The 17,192-nt window shown below is 34.2% G+C and overlaps 1 protein-coding gene and 1 long non-coding RNA gene across 2 annotated transcripts; one reads left to right on the top strand and one right to left on the bottom strand.

The window, feature by feature from the left end:
* Positions 1-7,469: 7,469 nt before the first annotated feature.
* LOC133830138 (elongator complex protein 3) lies at positions 7,470-11,685 on the bottom strand. Its single transcript, XM_062260060.1, has 9 exons — positions 11,160-11,685; positions 10,082-10,151; positions 9,802-9,974; positions 9,438-9,612; positions 8,981-9,147; positions 8,543-8,762; positions 8,308-8,412; positions 7,929-8,081; positions 7,470-7,815 (listed from the first exon to the last, which is right to left on the bottom strand). Exons 1-9 carry the CDS (start codon positions 11,630-11,632, stop codon positions 7,657-7,659), a joined length of 1,695 nt encoding a protein of 564 aa, XP_062116044.1. The 5' UTR covers positions 11,633-11,685; the 3' UTR covers positions 7,470-7,656.
* A 380-nt stretch (positions 11,686-12,065) lies between these two features.
* Positions 12,066-13,174, top strand: LOC133828861 (uncharacterized). The gene is made up of 2 exons (XR_009891348.1): positions 12,066-12,224; positions 12,620-13,174. It is a non-coding gene; the product is annotated as an uncharacterized LOC133828861 (long non-coding RNA).
* The last annotated feature ends 4,018 nt before the right edge of the window (positions 13,175-17,192 follow it).

The raw sequence follows: 17,192 nt of genomic DNA, 5'->3' as shown, positions 1-17,192 counted from the left end.
CATCTCTGAAAGTTAAAAATCCACTTATCATATCAACAAAAGGAACAGCAAGGGTAGGACCAAATGGACCACCACGACTCCGTCGATGCACCGAATGCAAACAAGTGGGCCACAACAATGCTACTTGCAAAAACCATAAACGAAAAAAAACGAAAAGCCAATCTACCGCCTAAAATATCTTAAAACAACAACGAAGAGGAGGAAATATATGCCACTGAAGAAGATGATGACGAAATAAATGCCACTGAAGATGAAGATGACGAACAAAATAACGAAGATGAGGGGGACCACAATGAAATGGGTGATGTGAATGACAATTTGGATGACTTTGAAGGCAGTGGTTTGGTCAGATATGGCGGAGGTTGAATATGATGGTGCTTGGTCACAAATTTAAACTTATTGGCAGGTTTTGAGAAGGTTAACAAACCAGTATTTTGTAGTCCACCAATCCTCCTTACTTGTTCTGCGTGCACCATGTTTTAAGTATACAAACTGAGTTAATCAATTTTTTTGGGTTATTATTCACATCTACATGTATAGGTTATTACAAATTTTGCCACATATGTATGTATGGATGGTGTATTGGTTTATAGTCATTTCTTAATATTATTATGTTGTAGTTTCTCCTTTTTGTATGACTTTCATGATTTGTAAAAGTCATTTCAATTAACTGCCATGGAAAACAAGGATTTTAAACATGAAACTTTATATGACAAATATTTAATAAGCTTTGTTTCACTTAAATGACAATTACCAATATTCATTAACAAACATAGTGTAGCAGCAAGCAAAAACACACTTGTTGAAATCTACTCACTCCCGTTGGTATCATAATATCAATGGCGGAGCCAAATTATTGTGAATGGCCTTATTCTCTTAATAATAGGTTTCTTATCTTGTTAGATTTGTAATGTCAGAGAAAGAAGAACCGTTTTGGTGGATTATATAGAATAATGCAGTAAGAGTGTGGGGTCTGAGAAGGGTCATCAAAGAAGTTCCTTGTAAAATGTCATGCCTTTTTTTTTTTTTTTTATAATTTAAGAATACAACTACCTCATCTTATTATTAACACTAGCATGAACTTTACATTATTCCAAATTTTCGTACTCAAATTTGGCCAACTTTTACAAAATAGCCAATCCAAAATTTTAGACATTTATACGATAGAGTAGAAATATAGTAATTGCAGATGTATTTTCAATTTCTTGTTAATCAAAGAGGGAGGAAACTTATAAAAAAATATAGATGCTTAATTCCACACTAGTCTAAAAAGTGGTGAATTGTATCTGCCTTACTACTAACAATAACTTTTGTACAAAATAGACCAATTCGGTTACACATTAAAAACATAAACCCCATAATAGAACTCAAAAATTCATATAGTTTAAATAGGAGATAAAGCAATGACAATGACCCTCTCATGTCCCTGTCAACAACATCCTGATGCAACTAGACTAAGATATTAATACACCAAAATATCTAACTCAATTTACCATCTTTACAATCTAACCATTACAAATTAATTCATCTGAGAAGGTAACGAGGGTAAATTGATTCTTTAATAACCCCAAAATAACAGTACTGTTGACCCAAAAAACAAGCAGTCAACATGATGCTAATCTTCTTCAACTTTACATTGGATGGCTACATCTCCAATCCATCAGCACCACACAAAAAACGTCACTTGTAGTATCTGCAATTATTGATTACCAAAATCAGTGACAAATAGCATAATGAAGTTATAACAACTTAACATTTAAAAATAATGGAATAATAAAAAAAAATTCACACACTCACCAATTTCTTCCCTTTTTCAAACCACTCTCTCCCTTAAATTTTGAGGCACACTTTTCCTTACCTCCTTTGCCCCTCACTATTGATTCTGAATCCTCACTGTCAACCTTATACTCCTTCTCATTTTCAAGCTGAAGGGCCTTCTTCAACACTAAACATTGCAGGTTGTTAAAATTACTCATGACAATCCTCTTCAATATGCGGACTCGCTCGAACTGAGAATCGTACTAAGTACACACATGACAAAATACAAACATAAATTCAAATTAATATAAAGTGGGTACCCAATGTAAAGGAAATTCTATGCATAGTTAATGTGTAATGCAGCACTAATTCGTCTCCCCTCCATTCTATTTATCACAAACAAACCACCATCCGTCAAATTCCTTTGTTCTGGTATATCCTCCATCGCCACAACTGAGAAATCAGTGAAAGTCCACCCAGGCCGCTTATCCTCCTTGATTTCATCTTCACATGCAATATCTAGATTACGCAGCTGCAATTTATTTAAACAGAGTCCATCAATTTTGCAGTCAAATCAAATTTAGTTAAAAAGCAATTTGTTCACAAAAATAACAACCAGCTTACCACATTTTCAACCAAATAAGGAGCACGGGAACCCCCATCAGATTCCAGTTTTGAGTCCAAAATTTGAATAGTTCTGATGCCCATCACGATGCGGAACAACACTAGATGATCCTTAACTTGAATAGGAATTGATATCTACACCAATAATTATATTAAAAAAATAAATTCCAACTTTTTAATACATGGGTCCAAATCTAATACACCACAATTGAAACTATTGACAGTGATCGATGAATCACCTCATTACAAATAAAGAGTGGACCCATGTATATATTTCCTTCACGATAATTCCGTAAATGGATTTCTTTGGCAGGACCAAGTAATTCACTCTACACAATACATTCAATAAATTATAATAAACCAAACTATTTACAGATTTCAAACATAAAAAATAATCCATAAAATACTGTATCAAACTAAATATAGTATACCGTCATTCGGGTAGGCAAAAACCATTTACGCGGAAAGTCTTTGGAAACACCCCTCTCGTTTTCAGTCAGATACAATGAAACCAATTGATAACCTACAAAACCCCAAAATAAATCACTTCTACTAAATAACTTACAACACTAATTGCCATTACTTATTCAACTTTATTAAAAAAAACTTACTAAGGTCGACAAAGAAGTGTTTGGCTGCAATGTCCTCAAATGCTTTCGACTCAACCCCTGCTTACCACATAGAACTAGAGTTTCTCTGCATTCATAACAAACTCACACAATATAAAGTAAAATTACCTCAAATTCAGACAACTCTTAATATATTCCACACTTTCACTTATCAGACAACATACAATTCATCATTCTCTGGCTTCTTGAAAATATAGTTCACCACAACTTCCTCTTGAGAAGAAGGAGAGATAGTCAATATAAATGGCCCACACAAAAACTTTTCACTTTCACGACGTCCTTTTTTCTCAGAGTCAATATTGATGACCTGCCAATCACACAATGATTCAATTACAAATAATTGTTCATTTTATAGACAATTATTTTATATAATACAATGGTATCACCTTATCACTGTTCGAGGTAGAACCAAATTTCCTTTTACTCTTCTTTGAGTTAGTAATATACACTTCCTCAACGCAACCCTATATATAAACAAGCTCTTAATTACATTATCAGTTAAATGAAATTCATCTCAAAACATTATCAATATTCTAACAACAAAAATCAAAATGAAACTAATATGACAAACCATTTTTGTAACGCCCTGGTTACCCCAGAACAGTTACGGTGAACGGTGGATCGGAAATTTGACTCGCTACCCGAGTCCTTTGGTCAAAAACGTGCTCTAAGTGTAATTAACAGGTTAAGGTATAAAACCAATAAAAAGGGAAATAGATATTTTCATTACAAACTGCTCTGCAGAGCTAATCAAAACATTTACAAGTTGTTCTCAGTACAAAATGGTCATTAATGTTTTAAATTTACAACCCCGCTGACCTAAGCGGCAAAAATAGGGTAAACCCCCTAGTTCCTCTGAGAACTCCTTGGCCGTGGTGGTTAAGCGGCCGCATATGTACACATCACCACCACCTAAGCTCTCCACTCAAGGCTAGGTGAGCTTTTCTTTTCCTTTACCTTTACCTGCACCACATAGCACCCATGAGCCAAAGCCCAGCAAGAAAACATAACACTATACATAAGCATTATCAAGTGATCATCGTTATAATCACACTGAGCATAAAGCTTTCAAACAAATGAGTGAACATCACATGAGGTCCTGATAAACCATACTGAGTGACTGACAAGCAAGTCACTAATTCAAATGGAAGAGTGACTGCTAAGTAAGCCACTAGCCTTCAACAGGTTCTGGTAAACCATACTGAGTGACTGACAGGCATGTCACTGTTTCAAATGGGATAGTGGCTGCTAGGTAAGCCACTAGCCTCCAAGCGCTTATTTCATTCGTCGACCCTCAAGGTCGGTCTGGCATTAATGCTCTTTGAGTCATTCAATGCTGATAGTCGATTAGATCTAATCTTTGTTGGCTTGCGTGATACACGCTAAGGCCGTCCTGACTAATGAGTCAACGCAATGTGACCAGTGCCCAGTACCACTGCCGAACCTGACTAATAAGTCACAACTTCACAGTTGATACTAGCACCTTTGCCAAATCTGACTAATGAGTCAGTTCCATGCACAAGTGAGCAACATATGCTAAGCATTCTATATTCAATCCATGTCCATATTTACACAACCAACATGCCTCATGTATAACCATGCATGTCACACTTGGGGTGCAGTTTTCTTACCTCTGGTTCGAGCTAAAAATAATATAAGAACGACCCCTGAGAACGATCAACCTTTTGGTCCTTTAGCGGTTACCTCAAACCTGGAATTAAACCCTCTCTAATGGTTGAACCAAGTCCACAACCTCAGCCCCTTGATTTCCTAGCTTAATTCCACACTTTGAGCTCAAAAACTCCAAAGAAGAAAATGAGAGAAATGGACGTACGGGAAAGAGAAGTGTAGCTCTGTTTCTGTTCTGTTTCTAAAGGCATCTAAAACTTCACATATATCCAAGCCAAATGACCTAAATGCCCCTAGGTCATTTAAGGCTTCTAAAACCATTTCAAGGGTAAATTTGGTACTTTCCACCTATCCCGTTAATCATAATTAACGCTTCCCAATTCCCGCTAATCTCATTATTCTCAAACACCAATAATTCACATCCCGTTACCCTTTAATGCCCGGTAACACTCTAATCATTAAAACACCCCGAGACTCACCCCGAGCCCCGAGCTTAAGCCCGTTATGACCAAACCGATAATTAACATACCATGATCGTCTCATGCCGAATGGCTCGAACAAACCCACACCATAATGTGGTCTCAAAATATATCACCAACATGCGTACAAATAAACAATTCACCCTCAACAGGCCAAATTACCATCACATCCCTGTAATTAAAAATATGGACTCACATGCATGCATTTCACATCATATTATAATATAATCAACATATACATGCATTTTATCAATTAATAACATAATTAAACAAGTATGGCCCTCCCAGCCTACTATTCACGCCGTTAAACACATCGAAGAATTCGGGGCATTACACTTTTGCCTTTCACATCCCCAGCAACATCAAGTGTAACAAAATCACAATCATCATCCACATAACTACCAACATCAGCAAGTCGACAAAAGTAATCAAGATCGGACATTGTGTTTTGATAATTCTTGCTCAATGCACAATCCTCATCTATATCTACTTTCTTTGGTCCTTGTTCCCCATATAACTTTTCTAAAACACGATCCTCGAAATTACATTCTTCACGGTCGCTTTTATCCAAACATGCTTTAGACGATTAACATCGGTTCTAAGGAGGTCAATATTTGCATTTATCGAACGAACACAGTACTCCATGCTTGACATCTGACGCTCTATGATCTGAAATTGAATGGTATTTCGATCCGGTTCCTGCTAATTCTCAAGATGCTCATTCAAATGGTGAAGCAAAACTTATACTAAAACTATGGGCTACTCTAAATAGAAAATTAATATTCACGGTCACAAACAACAAAATATAGTGGGTGTCAGTAGAAAATAACTTACCCCCATAATAAAAACAACAATTCAATATTTGAGGTAGTTTAGTGCTAAACGACTACCACAGTCCACACTACATACCTTCCTGCAAAAAGACAAAAATATAACACACATGTTTTTTACAAGATTTCACATTTTGATCAAATACAACTAGAATACACCAAGGTTGTCCCCAAAACAAATCGATTCATTTCAATGGAAAATAACATAGACCCACTGTTAATTACTAAACACTCACACGGCAAAAGAATGATCCAATCGATTATAAGTCACAAATTAACACAAACATCCCAAGCATATTATACAAAGATAAATAAACAACCCAGTAACATTTAATAAGAAGTAGAGGAACGAGAGTGAAGGTCACATCCCACCTTTAACTTTAAAACACTAACAAGATAGGAAAAAAGCCCCGGATTGCCAGCGTTAAGGACATAACTGACTATACCGAAACCTAGAAAATTTATTAAGGACAGAACTCACCAAACAATCGACGGGTTTGAACGGAATTCGGAAGTCGGGAGATCCAAAACCCAGTATATTTATAATCACCACCCACAAAAATTTATTTAGGACAGAACTCACCAAACAATCGACGGGTTTGAACGGAATTCGGAAGTCGAGGTTAGAGAGGGATTTTGAAGATAGAACTCACCAAACAATCGGGAGATCCAAAACCACCACCCACAACCAGGGTTAGAGAGGGATTCTCAAGATAGAACTCACCAAACAATCGACAGATCCAAAACCACCACCCACAACCAGGGTTAGAGAGGGATTTTGAAGACAGAACTCACCAAACAATCGGCAGATGCTTTACCCATAAAATACCTCTTTTTACTTTTATAAATGAACCCACCGATTAATAAGAACTTCAATATCGGGACCCCGCGATTTTTTCCAAATAAAACAACTCTTAAATGAATGATATGGAGTAGGAGGTTGTACAATTAATAGCGTGTTCCACCGTTCCATTTATATAAACTAGAGTCAACAAGTATACGTGTAAGGCCAGAAATAGACAACACCAGTGTTGAAAAGAAAAGTGGAACACTGAAGCCTTTCCCTATATATATATATATAATATGATAACTTTATTAAACTAATATTTTTTAATAAAAATTAAAATTATGTATTATTATTATGATATTTTATAATATGTAATTTTATATTAATATGAGTATTAAATATCTAATTTTTTATTAAATATTATTATAATAAAAATTTATAATATTGAAATTCATATTAATATAATTAGTAAAAAATTAAAATTATACATATTAATATAATTATCAAATATATAGTATTGTATTATTTATTATTATAATAATAACATTTTATAACATTTGAATTTATATTATAATATTTAAATTTATATTAATATTATTAATAAATATTTATTTTTTAATTAATTTTAAAAATATATTCCATTAAATATTTAGAATATTATGTTAAAGTAAAAAAAAAAAAAAAAAAAAAAAAAAATTTCTTTATCTATTACACTTTCTATATAGACGGTATATATGTATATTTTATGAAAGTACTAGGCTATCATTAAATTAAAAAAAAACATTTACACAGCCTAAGGCACAAAGGTAATATATGTAAAATAAATATCCAAAACCAAACGAAAACTTTCTTATTCTCGCTCACTTTTTATAAGGTTACAGATTATAGATGAGGCAAAACTGTGTTCCATTTTAGCTTTGTCATACTAGATGTTTTACCATGTAAGGCCCTTCAAGCTCATAACCCAGTTTCCTATAGTAATGCCGTGTTCCTACGCCTGAAATAACACCTATCTTTGTTGACCTGTGCTCCCTGCGAGCAATACGCTCGGCCTCCTCCATCAGAAGAGTACCATAACCCTGTGAGTATGAACAACAAAAAGGTTAAAAACTTATAATGAGTAGGAACATTTTCTTTTTCCTTCTTTATTACTTTTGGTAATTTTGTTTTGTAGAAGCATTAGTGTGTGTACCTGGTGCTGCAGTTTGTCTGCATCCCTCCCATGAACCGGAACAGCAGTTCCATAAACATGGAGTTCACGAACGATGGAACATTTCCCCATGAGTTCAGGACAAGTTGTGTTCCGCCCACATTTGCGCAACCGCAGCAGGCCAACAAGAATATCCTATTGTCAAGCAAGAATCAATAAAAGAAAAGCATGTTAGATTTCGGCAGGCGCAAATTGTTTTGCTAGCAAACATGAAAGGACATGGATTTATCTACGGCACAACTGACAGTTAAGGAATTCGTTGAGGTATAACCAGTAAATTTGATTAACAGCATTAGAAAGTGCTCAGTAGTTGGGGACGAAATATATTTCAGGAAGGTAGATGGAGAGAGATTCCAAATACCTGGCGTATGTCTTCATATGAGAGGAAGGTTTCCCATCCTTCATTTGCTGTATAATCTCGACGTACTAGCTCAACTTGTTCAGGCTTAATTTTGTGGTGGATATCCTAAAATCATCAAACATGTTAGTATTTTGGACTTTTCTTTTCTTCCCTTTTCTGAGAAGCAGAACTACTGAGTTCTACACAATTACATAATAAGCTGGATACTATAATGAGTACAGTTGTGCATACTTACTTGGATTCCAGCCTCTCTTGTTCGAACATCACGACACTTTAAGCCCAAGTCCTCCATCCTAGCTAAAGCTAGCTCCCGAAGATTTCCTTTCTCAACCCCTGATGTAACTAGAGGCATGGGAATATCACGTTGTACCCTGTAGACACGTGTCCAAGGAGGTACCAAGGCTAGAATCCTAGCTACAATGTCCACAAGTTGCTCTGGTGGATAGTTTCTATACCTGCAAATGGAGAAAATATGAACAATTTACTAAGATATTCAACATTGATTCTGATGTTAAGCTATTATTGGTGTTTGGCTGCCAAAGTTTGATCCAAAGACAAGTAAAATCACACATTTTAAACATCAGTAATCACCAAAAGTAAACAGCACATAGCAGGAAGAGAAAGGCTTTCTCTGGGACAAATAAAACCATGAAAATAAATATTGAAATTATACCTGCCAGTTTTCCAGAGCTCATAAAGCCCAGTTCCACGGATCACAAGGGTAGGATAGATTTTAAGACCATCAGCTCGAAATGATGGGCTCTCAAAGAACTCCCGAAAACTTTCCATGTCCCTCTCCACACCAACATTTGGAAGGTCAGGCATCATGTGTGCAACAACCTAAAGAAAACACATTAGCATGAGAAATGAAAACAACATGCTTGAGAAGCATTTGTGTCCAGCAGATTCACATAACATTTATGATGAAACATGTAACACAAAGTTGTCCTTGACACAAAAACATAAAAATCCTGAATAGAGTTGATGCAAGGTTATGTAATGAAAACAGAGATGAAATAAAAAGACCACAAGATGTTGAAAAAGATTAACAATCAGCCATTAAAAATTATAGTCATGTAATATTTAATTATGTAACTTTAATAAAGATATGTTAAGGGAAAATAACACACCTTGAAACCAGCATCCTTTGCCAAGCAGAAACAATCAGCCACGGCAGCAACTGTATGACCTCTATTTGTGTCACGAGCCACATCTTCATACGTGCTCTGTACTCCAATTTCCAATCTTGTGCAACCGTAGGTAAGCATTTGCCTCAGGTGAGGTCCAAGGCAATAATCTGGCCTCCTGGTGATTTGGAAAAGAGGCAAGAGATAAGAAAAATTTCAGCAGCAAAGAACCCGATCTTGAGCTGTAATTACTTTTAATTTTTTTTAGTTATTTAAAAAATAATAATTAAAAAAAAGGTTGAGAATACTTGAAATAAACCTAGAATATTGGGACTTCATATCTTTATACATCAATTTTAAAACTCACGTTTCGATAGTCATGCCAATGCATTTAGTAGCACCATGCTCTGAGTAGGCCACGGCCTCTTCTACATTCGCAGAGGTGTGTCCCGACAAAGCATCATGAAGATTCCTTATGAAATAATCACGGTAATCTGCTGGCAGTGACATAAATGTACCGCCCATCAAAATGAACTCAACCTGAAATCATATGGTCATGCTAGTAAGCAGGTGAAAATTTGCTTCAAAATCTAGCATAAACATTAAATAGTTATTCAAGTACTTTAAATGGAAAAAACAAACCAGACCTTATCTACACTGTGACCCAAACGCTTCAACTGATCTATCCTGCTTCTAGCCTGGACATATGGGTTGTATCTAAAACCAGAGATAAGAGCACAGGCGAACAATTAATAACAGAAAATATATCAAACATTATACTGCAAACAAGTAAAAAATAATACTGCATGCTAATCACAATGACTAATGACCATATATTAGACATTTACTACACCCAAAAAGGTAAGCGAACAAGCAAAAAAGGTAATTAATAACATAAAAAGAACAACCTTACTGCCTTGTTTTGTAAGAAAAAATAAGTAGAAAGGAGGAGAAGTGAGGAGTCAACAGATTAGTGAATAAATTTTGGAGTACAAGATTGTTTGGCGAGAAGGGTTTCAATGGGGAATAATCTAAACGATGACTTTCAAATCATCAGCTTCAGCAAAATTTAGATCCCATATTCTATCATTCCTCTAGTACCAAATACAAGGAAGACTGTTTTCTTTCCTCTACTACCCTTTCGTTCGAATTCTTTCCTACCTTCCTACAAAACATAGCATTAGTTTCCATCTTAGAATTACTTGTACTAAGCCTCACAAACCAATACAAACACTTCCCAGTTCCCAGGATTAGTTTACTTACAATCTGTCAATTTTTCAAATCATCAGTTCTAGCCAAATTTAGATCCCCTATTCTACCATTCCTCTAGTATCAAACATAAGGAAGACTAATCTCCTTTCTCTACCCTTTCGTTCGAATTCTTTCCTACCTTCATACAAAACATGGCATTAGTTCCCCATCTCAGATTTACTATTAGGTCACTTGTCCACGGAACTAAGCCACACTACCCGAAACAAACACTTCCAAGGATGAGATTATTTACATTCTGACAATTATGCTCAATTTTTTTATTTGTATAATTATTATTTTACAATTCTGATGCGTTTCTCGAAAAAAAAAATCCACTTTAAAACATCACTAAAGAAACCATTACAAGAATTTGGAAATTTAAGTTAAAAAAAGTGTACGCCTCATGCCAACAAAACCGAGACCAAAGCATGATAAAAAAAGGAGAGTAAAAGCTAATAAAAAAAAAAAACCTACCTAGCTCTAATGGCGCGCATACTAGTTGGCTCGTAGCCAGTATAAGATTGAGTGCTGTACTCGAAGTCTGAGTCAGGTCCACCGGGGCAGTACACGCAAATGTTCCCAGTAGTGGCGATGTGGGGACACCGGTGAGGCTTAGACATCACGGCCACGACGGCGATGCCGGAGGCGGTTCGAACCGGCTTGGCCCGGAGCTTTGGAAGCAGCGACTCTCGCTCCGAATCAGGAAGCGCCGCAATCATTTCTACGAGCTTGGGTGCACGCGCCAGGCCATACTTGCGGCAAGCGGCGGACTTGAGCGCGTTGAGGTCGACATTTTCGCCTCTGTGAGAGAGGTCGACCATGGAGCTAACAATCTCAGCTATGGCTCGGACTCGAGCCTCTTCTTCGGATAGTCCATGAGCTTCGAACCCGCCCCGCCCTGGCCGGGGAAGCTTCTTGTTTGGATCAGCCACCACCGCAGTCGCCATGGAAGAGATATTGAGTAAAGGGCAAAGACGAACGAAGAAACTGAACAGAAGAAAATATAAATATGCATTGGTGGAGGCCCAGAGGTTTATAAGTGTTTTTACGCTGACTCACAGAAACGACGTAGTTTTGGTGGTAGAAAGAGTTTATTACTCCAGTGGTCCCTCACTATTAATAAAATATCTCTTTTACCTGAATAATTTTAAATATTTTCATTTTAGCCATTTTAGTTTGAAAAATTGTTTTATAAATCCTAAGGGTATGATTGGTATAGAATTTGGGTATAATTTTATGAATTAGAAAACTGAAAATTTGTGGGGCATGAAAATAATTGATTGGTAGCTAGTTTTTCAAAACCACATCCAAATCTATATTTGGACTTTATGTTGTAAAATAGAAAACGAATAAATACCGTTTTCTTCGTTTTGTGAAATTTCTTCCTAAAAACCCTAAAAACAAAATCCCATCTCCTCTCCCCTCCACCATTTGCAAAAGACAGAGCTTCTTCATCTCTCTCTCATCAATGGTGATTCGTTGCCCCTCCTAACAGCGCCTGATCCACTCCAACTCCACATCTACCATCAGCCACATAAGGTATCTCTAAAATTGGTTTGAACGTTTATATATATATATATTTATGTTTGAGAGTTTATTGTTTTAGTGATGTGAAATTTGTTCTAAAGCCTAGAAGCTCAGTCAGAACAGGTACAATAATTCTTTCATTGTTTTCACAAGCTTTTATTCTTTTTATACTGTATGTTTCTTGTTTTTCAGTTAGTAGTTTGCATTTTCGATACCCAACGACCATTAGTACATCAAAATTTTCAATTGCTTATTCTCTTGTGATATGGTCATAGGAACTTATACTTGGTGTAATATGCTTAATTTAATTAGACTTGATTTCTAGCCTCTTTTTCTTTATAAGATTGTAGAGTTTGGCATGGTCATGGTCAATGCTAGCTAATTGATTCTGTTTACTATGTATTAAGGTTTTCCTCTTCCCTGAAGAGTTTAAAAGAAGAAGTCATCAACCATTGACAAACCTTAAGCACCTGAAGGTCAAGACTTTTGAAAGCTTGGAAGACGAATCTAAGTTGAAAGACTCTTTATATTGGGCTTCACCTTATTTGGACACACCACTGATTGAAGAAGGAACAGAGAGTGAGTTAATGTTATTATAGTTTGCTTTTCTTTATGTCTTGAAAGATGTATAATTAGAAGATTGTAGTATGTGTTGCATCAAATGCTGAGTTTTCTTCTTATTTTTTATATTTTGGAATAATGTCAATTGGATTCTACATTTAGTACTGCTCATTATAGTTGGAATTTTTTTGGAGTAATTTTATGCAACAATGCTGCTGGTTTAAGAAGAAAGAAACAGTGCACTCCACATGTTTGGGAAAATGCCTTAGAGACGTAATGTATAGTATATTGAATAGAAATTTATATGCTTTAAATCACTATGGCTCAATATCAACTTGAGTAATTTTAATGTTACACTTTAATCCAAAAGCTCTAATGCTTTTTTGTTTCTTTTGATTCTATACTTTTCTCTAATTTTCTCATGCTGAAAGTCTTTCATTTCATTGTAGGCTTAATGTTAATTAATCAGTTGAATAAAGTTTTCTTCACCATTTTTGTATACATATGTGCGTATCTTAATTCTCAGTCAAAACATTAATATCTTCTCTTCTTTTTTTTGAAGAAAAAAAATATTTATAATCATACACTTTGTGGTGATCAAACTATTATCAAACAAGAACAATCACAAAACAAGAAAACTTCATAGATAAATTGCAGAAAACTGAACAACTACCTTTGGAGATTACAATGGCAGTAGAGACTTAACTTTACAACTGTGTGAACAGAGATCTTGATGACAGAAAATGAGAGAATTTACAACTGCTTATTACAAATGTTGAGACGTTTCAAGAAACTAAAAAATAATAAAGGAGTCATTATACACGCAAAAGAGAATCAGAAGCAATATATATAATATTGTTTGATTCTATTTTTATATTTCCATACCTTTATTCAATTCTCTTGCTTGCATATTTGGTTAATGGACTTGAATTATGGTTTGTGCTCTTATTTGGTCAAATTTGACAATCAGGTGAAATTTTTAAATGCAAGTCTAAAAGCTCTCTCTTGCCTTTAATTCTGATTTGGCAATCTTGGTTTTTATTGTGGGCTTTCACCAAATAAGCATCTTCGGAATAGGATTTTTATTCAGTTGCAATTCTAGAGTAAGAAGTTTTTGAGAAATTAATTTTGAGTCCTTCAATGGTTGCTTTCTTGTAAAATTGGAATGTCATTGTAGATAGATAAAATGCCAAATTCCACCCAAAAGTGGCATGGTATTCCATAGAGATAAACTTACATGTATTAGAATGGAGGGTCCCTCTATATGTGTATTCTGTTGTTGTTGTTGCAAATATACTTTCTTGATGTACTCTTGTTGTGTTGATGTAATAATCAATAACCATGCATCAACTACTATTGCTGATATGAATAACTATTCTTTTAATGACCTTTACTAAATATGCTTGTGTGTATACATATATTTATGCACTTATGTCACGCATCACTAAAGCCATGAAATAAAGAAATAATTCCTAATCATATATGTATATCCAAATATCCAAATTTTACATTGATTATAGATCCACCAAAATTGTGATAAGACATATTCAAGTATTTGAATCACTGCTTATCAATATAATTAAATTTTACTTAATTAAATTTATTGATAAATCAAAATTTAATATTATACAACCTATGTATAAAATTAAAATAATGTTCAGATTCAGCTGAACCAATCACATATTTAGTTTCTGTTATATTTTCAAATTTAATACCAATCACAGATTCAGTTTTTTAAAACTCAAAAACAGTTTACTGATATTGAATCAATCACATTTTCAGAAACATGTTTTTAGTTACTAAGTTCAGATTTTCATTTCAGAATCTCAGTTTTCAAAAATACAGATTTCTAATCGCGAACCAATCAGACCCTAAACGACTTATTTGAGCGCAAGTCAGAAATAAATGATATAATTATGTGTTGTGAGTTGTGTTTATGACATTTAACTATGTTCTGATTCGTGAAAATTATATGTTATATGGAATTTTTAATAGATTGTGCAAACATATGATTTTTTTTTCAAGAAAAGTTAATTTATGGTTTTTTTTTTTAAATTTCACTTTTATGGGTTTAGTTTCCCATATTTTTGTATAAAAGTTTGATTATGCCATAGTTTTACTCTTAATCAAGTTTTATTAATTTGGAAGGGTATGCTTGTAATTTGATTATTTTTTTTAGCTTATTTGATTTTTTTTATATTAATTTTATATAACTATTTTTATATTAAAATTTTCCATGGTTGTTTTGCAAATTTTTTATTTTTTATTTTTTTATAATATGAATTGTGTTTATTATTTTTTTTATTTATTATAAACATTTTTTCATTTTTTTTTCAAAACCTGAGTAAGGTAACCAGTTACTTAATTGATTTTTCAAAGTTATGTAAAAAAAAATCCCACAGCTAGGTTAAATAGCATTTATCTAGAGGGGTAACCAGTTACTTGTTTGATTTTTCACAGTTATGTAAAAAATAGTCTTAGAGGTTAAATAACATGTATCAGGAAGGGTAACCAGTTACAGTGAGATTAGTAACCTACTGCCATAAGAGGGGTAACCAGTTACCATAAGAGGTGTGACGAGTCACTCATATTAGAAATGAAAAGAAACATCACATTTGAAGGAAAAAAAAAAGGAAGAGTAAATATGATTTAGTAATCTAGGTAACCAGTTACCATAAAGAACCCAGAAATATACACACACATCAAAATGTGTAGGTAATCAGTTACCTCCTGAAATATACACACAAAGAATGTGGGTAACCAGTTACCATAGATCTGAAGATAGAAAAGAAAAAAAAAAACAGATCTGACCACGAACCAACCTCCTCCCTCGCCTCCGACCACCACCAGAAACCCCCATCCCTTGCGCGCAAAACCCTGTCACAAACCCAGCCATCCCCGTCGTTTTGTGCACCTTCGAGCACCACGAATCGCACTCAGCCCAGACGCCACCCTTCTCCCTCACCTCCGACCACCACCAGCACACCCCTCACCTCAGCCTATCCCCGTCGTTTTGGATTTGGGGGCTCGCGAATGGAATCGCGCAGAGATGCGCGGATTGAGGTTGTGTTCGTCGATGGTGCGATTGGGGTGTTCTTGGCTGGGTTTCACGGAGGTGCGCGCCTAAGGTGAATCGCAGGTGGTGAGGGTGGGTGGCCGGAGATGATGGTGGAGATGGTGAGGCAGGCGAGTGGAGGACAGGGAGGTGGCGGCTAGGGCAAAATGAAAGAGAAGATGTGGCTTGGTTGAATGAGTTTTGGCAATGTTAATTACCATAGTACCCCTCCTTTTATTGAATTTTTTTGTTTAATTTTGATTTCTAATATGAGATTAGTTTTCCCATAAACTAAGTTTTTGTTAATTAAATTTTCCCATACAAATTAAGGAAAATTTAACTCCCATATTTTTGCACATTAATGGCTAAAAAGCCATATTTTTAAAAAATCCCCTTTTGATTCTTGTGGATTTAACTGGGTTTAGGTTTTGGACTTTTTGTGTTGTGCTTGTATCTTTGTTTCTCCTAAAAAAAAATTCACTTTGTTTGGATTCCAACAATCTTCACTTTTCATTATTCTATTTTTTTCAAGTTTTAGCGATTTAAATCGACCAAATCGTAGTTTAAAATGATCCTTTCTTTTAATGTTATCTACTGGTCAGTCAATTTTTGAATTACACCAATTTAAAATGAAAACTGAATTCTAAATTTTAAATGGTAAAAATTATCCAAACGGACCGTTGATAAACCTAGCAAATATTATTATTAATTACTCTAATTCAACAATTATATGAGTGCTGCCATTTGAAATTTAAAGTCTCCTAAAGAGCAATTTGAATTTCTTTCATTTTGCACACATTAGCACTAGCCACTAAGCAATGTGTAATGTACATTTGCTATTTGCTTAGTTTTATTAATTTTTTATGATTGTCATATAAATTTTAAATAAATAAATAATTTTATACATAAAAGAATGACATAGACATATTAAAAGAAAAGTTATAAGCATTGTTTATGATTTAAAATAATACTAATATGATAATATTTTAGATCACAAACTATCCTATTTGAGGTACAAAACAATTGTGATATCATTCAAATTACACATTAATATTTGGAGAATAAACTTACTTATTATAATTTCTTATGTAGATATACAATCATACTATTAGTACACATATAACACTTACATATAATGTATTTACAACGCTTGTTGTTATTTAATATGAATATATATATGTATTCATATTAAATATAAAAAATAACATATTTTCTTTTTAAATATAAATTATAAAAAATTTAATAAAAATTAAGATTATGTATTATATATTATTATAACAATAATATTTTATAATATTTAAATTTATATTAATATAATTATTAAATATTTAGTCTTATATTAAATATTATTATAATATATAATA

Source organism: Humulus lupulus, chromosome 4, assembly GCF_963169125.1.
Source record: "Humulus lupulus chromosome 4, drHumLupu1.1, whole genome shotgun sequence".
Taxonomy (NCBI): domain Eukaryota; kingdom Viridiplantae; phylum Streptophyta; class Magnoliopsida; order Rosales; family Cannabaceae; genus Humulus; species Humulus lupulus.
Note: the sequence above shows the minus strand (reverse complement) of the source record. Positions and strands in the feature narration are given on the sequence as shown.

Coding starts and splice junctions, on each gene's coding strand:
- LOC133830138 (XM_062260060.1), bottom strand. CDS start 11,632: ATGGCGACTGCGGTGGTGGCTGATCCAAACAAGAAGCTTCCCCGGCCA. Junction 9,975..10,081: donor TGGGTCACAGTGTAGATAAG/GTCTGGTTTGTT, acceptor ATATGATTTCAG/GTTGAGTTCATTTTGATGGG. Junction 7,816..7,928: donor CAGACAAACTGCAGCACCAG/GTACACACACTA, acceptor TCATACTCACAG/GGTTATGGTACTCTTCTGAT.